Source organism: Dasypus novemcinctus, chromosome 18 (assembly GCF_030445035.2).
Source record: "Dasypus novemcinctus isolate mDasNov1 chromosome 18, mDasNov1.1.hap2, whole genome shotgun sequence".
In the NCBI taxonomy this organism is placed as follows: domain Eukaryota; kingdom Metazoa; phylum Chordata; class Mammalia; order Cingulata; family Dasypodidae; genus Dasypus; species Dasypus novemcinctus.
The window spans coordinates 80,554,888-80,564,504 of NC_080690.1; the positions used below are offsets into that span (position 1 = coordinate 80,554,888).

Genomic DNA, 9,617 nt, shown 5'->3' on the forward strand with positions numbered 1-9,617 from the left:
AGGACTGCTCCCTAATGTGGCCTCTGTGTTCCGGTGCTGAGGAGGCAGCAGGAATTGGACCGTGAGCCCCTGCTGCTGGGCACAAAGACCCCAGGGAGGGGAGGACAGCAGTAGGGGGCTCTGGAAGTCTCACTTGGGCTGAGGGGGGCCCAGAGGGGTCACCTTACCACACTGGGGGCAGGGGCTAGGAAGAGCTTTCTGCAGGGAGATAACCTGCATGATGACAAAGCAACAAGGCTTGCCAGTTAACGCAGGGGGAGGAATTCCAGGGGGAGCTTAGTGCGTCTACCCCCTGCTATCACGGAGAATTTCAAGTAGAACGGTGTGGCCGGAAGGTGGGGATTGGCCTCTGGAATTGTGTATGATGAGACAGGAGACGTTGGGGCATGGGGGTGGGGGGCTGATTCTGTAGGGTCTTGAACTCCAAATGAGGAGCTTGGGTGGCTTTGTAGGCTACACGTTGGAAAACTGGCTGCTGCCAAGCAGGATATGATGCATGGATGTAATTTGTTTAGTCTATGCATTAAAAAATAATCAAGTCTGGTTTACTTGCTAGAAAACCAAGACTATATACCTTGAACTGAAACTTCTGAAACATTTGAAAGGTCTAGTTGCCCATCAGCGTCACCCCTGAAGATGAGGCAGCCGTTGTCCTCCTCAGGTGGGGCATATGCTTTCTAAGTTGCCACCAATTCCCACCACTCTGTCGAACCCCAAAACTGAGCCCGTCTCAGGTGCCGTATTTTACCTAGCTTGTGCCTTGATGACAAGGTGGGATTCGTTTTTGAGTGACCCACTCATGTGGCTACAGTATGGAGAAAGAAGAGGCAAGGCCTGGGGGCTCAGGAGAACAGTGGACTGCTGTAGCTATCCAGATGTGAGACGACTGTTGGCTTGGCCTACAATAGCAGTGATGATGAAAACATGTGTTTGGATCCCAAAATGCTTAGCTGGTTCAGTAGAGGGAAATGGATTTAATATATGGACGAGGGATAGAGGTTTAAGGAACTTGCCTGGATTTCTAACTAGGGTAGTGATGCCAGCAAGACAGAACAGGATGGTTTCTTGGGAGGAAACCAAACGTGTTTGGTTCATATTACGAGTTGCGTATTGGTTATCTTGTGGGGGATGGTGGGTGAACAGGAAGGTGTACAGATCAGGTGCTCTCCCCCTTAATAAGCATGAACACAGGAGTCCCCCTTTCCCACAGGTGAATGACCAGAAGCCGCTCATGCCATCTGGAAAATGAGGAAACAGGTTTGGAGAGAGGTCCATTGCAACTCAGTGCTGGTGGCAAGACCAGTGTGGTCCCTCTCCCCCCACCCCCATAAGCAGACAGCCTGAAGCCAAGACCGAGATGGAGAAATCCTTCAGAAAGTCTTTTAATAGGAATAGAGCTGGAGGTGTCCCATCTCCAGTTCCCGAGTCCTCATCTCCAACACCACGGTGACTCCTTTTATTTCATACCCACCACACCTACGTTTTAAACTCCATCCAGCCCACCTGCTGCCACCAGCCAAACCTTCTTTGGGATTGCTTGAGGACTGAGCAGTAAGGAGTGGAAGATACTAGAGAAACCTGAGGCTACTTGGGAGGTGTGGGAGACCATGGGAGCCAAGCTGAGAGGTTGTGTTTTTTTGGTGGGGGTAGGGCAGGAGGGGATAATGGTGGCTGCTTGTCAGTTTTCAATTGCCTCCCAGGAGGAGTCTGGACGGGTTAAGGAGGGACCACTGTGGGGGTGGGGTGGCAGCTCTTGGAGTCAAGATCCTCATGGCCAGGCTTACATCCTTGAGGCTCAAGTGCTTTGGGGACCCTTTGGCTCCAAGGTGATGGAATTCCAGTCTCTTTACAGAGGACCTGGAGGGCACTTCTGCCTGAGGGTGGGTAGGAACCCCAGGTCCAGTGCGATCCAGTGAGGTAGGCAAGAGTCCATCCTGGTCCACCCCAGGGGATCCCACAGTCCAGGACTGCAGACGAGGGGCTGGAGCAGAGGCAGGCGGGTGGACTCAGGTTCCACCCCTTCCTGGCTCCACCTTAGTTCCCTGTCACTGCAAGCTGTGTCTTGCCCAAGGACAACCCAACATGGGGTCCAGCCGCACAATGAAGTGCAGCCCATGTTCCTCTCATCTCCCTGGGCACCCAGGGAACGGCGTCCGCACCTTTCCCAAGTCTCACAAAGGTGTGGCGTGGGCCTGTGGGGTCCTGAGCTGTTCTTCCTCTCCTCTCCCTCTGTGACCAGCTCTATCTGCTGTCACCATTAGCTGTTACGCCATCTCTGCCTCAGTCTCCCCTCTTCTGTCCCCTGCCTCCTTCCCCCCACCCCCCCTCACCTGTCTCCTACTTCCCATGTTAAACCCTCCATGCCCTGCTCTCCCAGGCTACTGGTCAACCTCCACCTTCACCTTCACTGTTTCCCCACGCCCCTCTTCCAGGGTGTTTCCTGCCCCACACCCGCTCCCTGACCCCTCCGCCACCGGTCCCAGCTGGCTTCCAGAGTCTCCCAACCCAGGTCCTGGCCCATGGAAGTGGGTGCGCTGGTGCTTGCGGAAGTTGGAGGAGTTGTTGAAAGTGCGGTCACAGAGGGTACAGCGGAAAGGGCGTTCCCCCGTGTGGATGCGGGCATGGCCGCTCAGCACCGAGGACTGCGTGAAGCCCTTGCCGCAGATACCGCAGTGGTACGGCCGCTCGCCCGTGTGCACCCGCTCGTGGTCGCGCATGTCTGAGGAGCGGCGGAACGCTTTGGCGCAGAACCTGCAAGCAAAAGGCTTCCCCACTGCTGCTCCTGCTGCCGCAGCCGCCATCACCACCTCCGACCTCTCCTGGGGCACCCCCGGCCTCTGTTCTCGAGCTGCCGCCACTCCCGGAGACCTCCGAGAGGTCCCCGGCTCCACGCCGTGTCGGTGCTGGTGCCGGAGCAGAGCTGCCAAGGCCTTGAAGGCGCGGGGGCAGAGCGGGCAGCGGAAGGGCCGCTCGCCTGTGTGCAAGCTGTAGTGGGCACGGAGGCTGGCGGGGCCTGGGCAGCTGTGGCCGCACACATGACATCGGCTTGGGTCCCCACCCTGCCCGCCCCCCTCAGCCCCTGACAGGTGCCCATGTTCGTGGAACAGCAGCTCGGAAACCAGCCGGAAGGCAGCCGGACACAAGGCACAGTGGAGAGAGCCTGGTTCCGGGGGCTCGGGGGCCAGGGTGGTATCTGTCACCTTCACCACCTGGATCTCGATGAGGTCACTCGGGGGCGTAGAGGGGCGGGCGTCGTCGGGCACCAGGACCTGGGTGAGGGGAAGAAACAAGGAGCCCATGGACCCTGCCTCAAGACTTTCTCCTGAAGGTCTCCCCAACACGCCATCTCCCTTGTACACTTCTGGGCCCCTCCATTTCTAGTACTTGTCCTCCAGCCTCTAGGATTCTGCTGAATCCCCATCGGGATTTCCCCCCCTGTCCAAAACATATTCTGGAGCCATCCATTTCTCAACTCCACCCTAGGTAAAACCCATCATTTTTGCCTCAACAAGGGAAAGCGCCTCCTACATGGATTATCTGTTTCTACTCTTCCCCCGTCATAATCATCTATAGCGGCCCGAATGGCCTTTTGAAAGTGGAAATCAGACCAGATCATTCTCCCTCCCAAAACCTTCCCATGGCGCTAACTGCACTTAAAATTCCAGGATCGCCACCACCGACTGAAACATCCATCACAGCCAGGAGCCTGCTTCTCCTCTTTGACCCCCGCGTAAATATAAGCCTGCACTCGGCTGACTTCTCATCTCCATTTAGCTCTTTCCCACCCCCCACCCTCTATCACATCACACTTTTTATTTCCTTGTTGAAAGGATCACAGTATATCTCCTTTATTGTCTCTCTCCCCTCCCTAAACTGCAGGCTCCAAGAGAACATGGTCCTTGTCTGTCTTGTTCACCCCTCTGTCCACAAAGCCAAAGCAGCCGCTCAATCAATGTTGGTTGGATGAATCAAGGTCCCTGATGACTCTCGGATCCTGAGTGTGGGAATCTGTAAATTCCAATCACTTGTAGCAGCCTTCTCGGCCCCCCAGTTCTCCCTTGGGTAATGGAGACATCACTCGGACCCCTTCAGAATTACCACCCTCCAACGTGGGTATCCCACTCTCGAGCCCCCGCCCTAGCCTTTCAGGGTCACCTTCCCAGCCCTGCGCCCAAGGCCACAAGCCCTTAAATTCTTCTGAGGCTCCACCCCTCTGAGGGCTCCGCCCCCATAGTATACAAATTCAATCCCTCTGACTGCTCTCACCGGACGCAGCCCCGCCGCGGACGTTCCACCCACCCCCACCCCGTAGGAAACTGCCCCCGCGCCGGGTCCCCGCGCCCTCTCACAGGCTCCTCCCTAAGCCCCGCCCCCAGGGCGAGAGCCCGAAAGCCCCCCCGCCCAGCGACCCTAGGCCCCGCCCCCGCCCCGCCCTGCGACGTCCTCCCGCCTGGAGTCCCCCGCCCAGGCCTTTCCTTGCCCGCACCAGGTCCGGAGGCTCGGGAGAACGGGACTCCGGGGTCGGTGAGCTCGGACCCGAACGTTCCGGGCGCGCGGCCGCCATTTTGTGCCCAGGCCCCGCCCCCGAGGCCAAAGGTCGCTCCGGAGGGGCGGGGCTCGCGTGCGTCGGAGCGGCCGCGCAGGCGCACTGGAGGGCGGCCCGCGGCGGCGGGGCGGGGCGCCAGGGCCCCCGAGGCCCCGCGGAGGCCCCAGTTCCGTTTCCCGTGAACCGGCCAGGCCCCCGCCAAGTCTGAACACCCTGTCAACAACCCCGAAGCTGCCCCTTTCGCAAAATAAGCAGACCCGGGCCTCCAGCCGTGCGCCGGCTCTCACCCGAATTCAATGAGTAGAGGTTTCTATCGTTGCCTTCCCGGTATGGCTCATGGTAAGGGAGGGATGCAAACTTACAAATGTAAGGGACGTTTGTTTTAGGGCCGACTGGAGAAACACTCAGTAAACAACGGTACAGGTGGTCCTTGGGTGTGGCAAAAACCCGGAAGTCGGTCTGACGCTCGGGAGACGCTGTTGGGAGGAAAGAGCTCAACGACGAGGGCTTCCGGCAGCACCACGGACAGGGCCGAGGCACCTCGCCGCCGCCGCCGTGCTCGGTCGTGGCAAGTCTCTGCCTGCCCTCTCCGGACCGTTCCCTTCTGTCTTGTATAAACTGTAGAGTTGTTGTGAAGACCCCATATAAGAAGATATACGGAAGAGCTTTAGAATATTCTGAAATTATTATATTTATTTATGTATTCACCCCCCCACACACCCCCAAGGACAGGGTAGGAGATGTCCAGCCATCATGACAATTCCCCAATATTCTGTTTCTCCTTCTGGGAATAGGGTTAGAATTGCACCTTCCTTTGAAATTGGGCGTGATCATTGGATTGTCTTTGGCAATGAACTGTAAGCGAGTGTTGCGGGTTACCTCCTGTACACATCAAGACCCAGCGGGCTCTCCACTATGTTTCCTTTCTGTCATTCTGTGGTTGGGGGTCCCAGGTGAAATGAAGTTTCCACGCGCTTGAGTCTCAGAGTGCTACAATGAACAGAACCTTCGTGCTCGGGTATACAGCATTTAAAATAAACGTTCCTTGTGTTAAGCTGGGTAGCTTTGGCACTGTTTGTTACTGTAGCATGACCTACACTATCTTGACTGACATACATAGGGAGTCTTTTATTTATTACCCTGGTGCTGACCTACTTTGTTTCTGTAGCACTTAAACTAAACTTTTTGAGAGTATTAATCCACAGGAGCTTTAGGGTTGTTTGTTACAGCAGCATTACCTATTCTATCTGGACTGATATACAATAGGGAATCTTTGATTTGTATTTATTTTATTAAGAAATATTTCTGCATCCAAAGTTTATTGGTGCATGCAAAGAAGTCCCTGTATGCATCAATAAACTTTATAAATACAATTTTAGAGATATATAAATACAATTCTAAGTCCTCCGTGTATCCCACCCATACCATTCTCCTCCCTCCCTTACCAAGGTTATTAGCTTTTGCACTTGTGATTTATCATTCTCCCGTGTTTCACTTTAATTTTTGTAACATATATGGAATTAGAAGGTATTTTTTTGCATGTTCTAAAAGTTAAAAATAAATCATTTAGTTGTAATCTCCTCATGCTTGTTTTTGTTTTGATTGCTTGGATTTTTAAGATTTTGTCTATGTTGATATAGATAGCTCTAGTCACTCATTAGCAGTGCTGGTGTGATATTCCATCAATGATTATGCCACATTATATGTATTCATTCTCCCAGTGATGGACACTAGGTTCTTTCCACTTTTTACAAATTATTATTTAAAAAAATACTGCCATGAATATTCTTGCTTATGTCTCTTCAACCCAAAAAAAGAGTTTTCTTTAGATTACATACTGGAAATTGACTTGCTGTGTCAAAAAACAGGAACATCTTCGACTTCTATCTTCAATTTAGTGGATGTTACCCAAATGCGCTTCATAATAATTCCACCACGTACTAACTGGGAATCCTGGGTAAGTTATTTAACCTCTCTGTCTCAAGGGCTGTATTATGACTTTTGGGGACCCTGGGCTTCTGTGCCTTCATGGGTACCATCACCCATTAAGACACATGAAAAATTACATTTTAATGACCGTGTTGGTATAAAGACAAATATAATCCAGGCAGGATGATATTCTTCTTCTTTTTTTTTTTAGAGATTTATTTATTTATTTAATCCCCCCCTCCCCCGGTTGTCTGTTCTCTGTGCCTATTTGCTGCGTCTTGTTTCTTTGTCTGCTTCTGTTGTCGTCAGCGGCACGGGAAGTGTGTGCGGCGCCATTCCTGGGCAGGCTGCACTTTCTTTCCCTCTGGGTGGCTCTCCCTACTGGACGCACTCCTTGTGCGTGGGGCTCCCCTACGTGGGGGACACCCCGGCGAGGCATGGGACTCATTGCGCGCATTAGCACTGCGCATGGGCCAGCTCCACACGGGTCAAGGAGGCCCGGGGTTTGAACCACGGACCTCCCATGTGGTAGGTGGACGCCCTAACCACTGGGCCAAGTCCGCTTCCCTCTTCTTTTTTTCTTATGATTTTAAAAGAAATTAAAACATTTTCATGGACCCCTAAAATCTTGTGGCCTTAGACACTGTGTCTTCTATGTCTGGGATGCCTTTTTTATTTTTTTTACCAGGGGGTCCCAGGAATGGAACCTGGGTCCCCCATATGGTCAACGGGCCTCAACTGCTTGAGCCACAACCACTGCCCAGTAACTAACATTTATTGTGAGGTTATTGAGTGCAAAGCAGGGGAGGTTCACGTTTTGTAGGGCACGGAGCATATACAATTAATAAAAATAATACAAAATGTAAAATACAAAATAAGGTATACAAGTGAATATTTACTGTGAGGAAACAAACCCCAACCAACTACACAATTTAAAAGGTGACAATTACCATATGAAACCCCAAAATTAAAAATCATGCACATGTATGATGTGTTACTATGAACCTAATATATTGTGTAACATATGATTTAAAAAATTTTTTTTATTTATCCAGTACATTTAATTGGGAAATGTATGTTTGTATTCAACTGTATTTCCTTTTTATTTTTGTTTATATTTTCAATTATTAAATATACAGAATAGTTTAAAAAAGCATACACAATATGTTTTATTAATATACTGCCTGACACAGGTCTATAATACCTTCCCCCATTCCTTCTTTGATTGACTCTTCATATGACAGCAATTTTATAACATTTTCTATAGAGAGAATAGAAAGATAATTCAACCTTTCCTCTAATATACTTGTTAAAAATTAATTGTTGATCATTTAAGAATGTCATTTCAGATTCACAACCATTGTAGTTTTACTATTATCAAGTTTGGGAAAGTCCTCAAGTTTCTCTTTGCTATGAGTCTGTTTCATGGGGTCATCTGTTGTTCGTTACTGTCTGTATTTTTGAGCAGTCACTAATCTTAAATACTCTGAATTGTCCACACTCATAAGGCCTTGGAAGGGACTTGTGCAAAAGAGGGGCCTCTGAATCTTAGCTTCCTTCCCGTCCTAGTTGCTGGAGAAAAACGGTGTTCACTGGGCCAGGGAGACTGATATGATCACAGGCAGAGAATTTATTGAGAAGCTTTCCCAACGGAGGGGGTCTGAAGAATGGACTTCAGCCCACTCCTGGAAGGGGGGATTTGAATTTATACAGAACTTTCTTAGGCAGGGAAATGATAGTCGGTGGGAGGGGGTTGAAGGTCCGAGTGAGGTGCAGGGACCAACAGGAAGCCCTGGAAGTGAAAATTTTTCCCGATATGGCTAGAGGGTAGTGGGTTAGGGAGTTATGCTGTCTTGGAATGCCGCAGGAGCAAATGTTTCTTTGATCTGTAGGGAGTAAAGGGTTTCTTTCTCTCCCTCTGATATGCAGATAGCGAAGGTTTCCTTCTCCCTCTGATATGCAGGTAGGGAAGGTCTCCATCTCCCTTTACTCCCATCTCTATGTGGTTTCTTTGTTTAACCTGTGGGGAAGTGCCCTGCCTGTAGGCTTGTGGGGAGGGGGTTACCTTTTCCCCAGTGCATATCAGGGGAAACTGAGCTACAGCTTGTTAATTATTGCAAGCCTCTAACATTCCTAATTCTTTGTTTATATATATATATATATATATTGGGGTACCTGGGTATTGGGGTATATGATACTGAGCAGGATGGGAGGGTGAGGGGATTTGGGACATTGGCTTGATCTGGCTACTTCCTGCTGTCAAGGAGTGGAGAAAAGAAGTTCCCTTCCATCCTCTACAGTGGGCTGTGGTTTTGGGTCCCGTACAGATTTGTATTGCTCATGCAGCAGGAAGACACCATTTACATATTTCTGGGTTGTTGACTGTATGATTCGGTGTATGAATTGGACAAGAAGCTGTAAGAAACAAGGACCAAAAAGCAATACTATTAGTAATGGTGTTGTAATGGGTAAAAGGATTGATTTTAGGGGTGAGGAGAAAAAAGAGAGAAATGAGGATAACCATAATTGATTTCTGTAGCTGTTGTCTTGGGCCCTCTGAAAGATTCTATGTTTTTTAAGAATTTAAGATTTTTTTCTACCTGACCAGTTCTATTAATGTAAAAACAACAAGTTAAATTTATAATTGCATGGATGCTTAGTACATCCTGTTGGATTAGGGACAGGAGTGGGGGTTGGGGTCATCTGTTGTCTGTTATTGGGGTGGCGGAGACCTAAAATTCCCAACCCTTTTTGATATGGTTGGGTGGAAAGGGAGAGCAGGAAGGTGTTGTGGGATTCGGTTATGGTTTCTCTTTCGATGTTGAGATATTTTGGCTTCTGGCACAGCGGCTGCACTATATTTTTGCAGCAGGAGAAGATGATGTACATGATCATGGGTGACATCTTGGACGGCTGTCTGGATAAACTGAGATATTACATGAAGATGTGTGGACGTGCTGATAGGAGGAGAAAGAGAGTTGTAATTGTGGTAAGGGTAGGAATTAATCAGGAAATTTAGGGTTGACTGTGAGGTTATTGCTTCCAGGAGCCTGAGGAGAAGGAATAATAAGATTATACATTCAGCATTAAACAATGGCATTAATGGTTGACAATGAAATTACATGATTTGATGGGCTTGTAC

At 49.9% G+C, this 9,617-nt stretch overlaps 1 protein-coding gene across 1 annotated transcript; it reads right to left on the bottom strand.

The window, feature by feature from the left end:
* Positions 1–1,366: 1,366 nt before the first annotated feature.
* Positions 1,367–4,590, bottom strand: ZNF784 (zinc finger protein 784). The gene is made up of 2 exons (XM_004456636.4): positions 4,487–4,590; positions 1,367–3,269 (listed from the first exon to the last, which is right to left on the bottom strand). The coding sequence occupies exons 1-2, from the start codon at positions 4,562–4,564 to the stop codon at positions 2,379–2,381; spliced, it is 969 nt and encodes a 322-aa protein (XP_004456693.1). The 5' UTR covers positions 4,565–4,590; the 3' UTR covers positions 1,367–2,378.
* Positions 4,591–9,617: the final 5,027 nt, after the last annotated feature.

Coding starts and splice junctions, on each gene's coding strand:
- ZNF784 (XM_004456636.4), bottom strand. CDS start 4,564: ATGGCGGCCGCGCGCCCGGAACGTTCGGGTCCGAGCTCACCGACCCCG. Junction 3,270..4,486: donor CTCCCGAGCCTCCGGACCTG/GTGCGGGCAAGG, acceptor CCCCTCACCCAG/GTCCTGGTGCCCGACGACGC.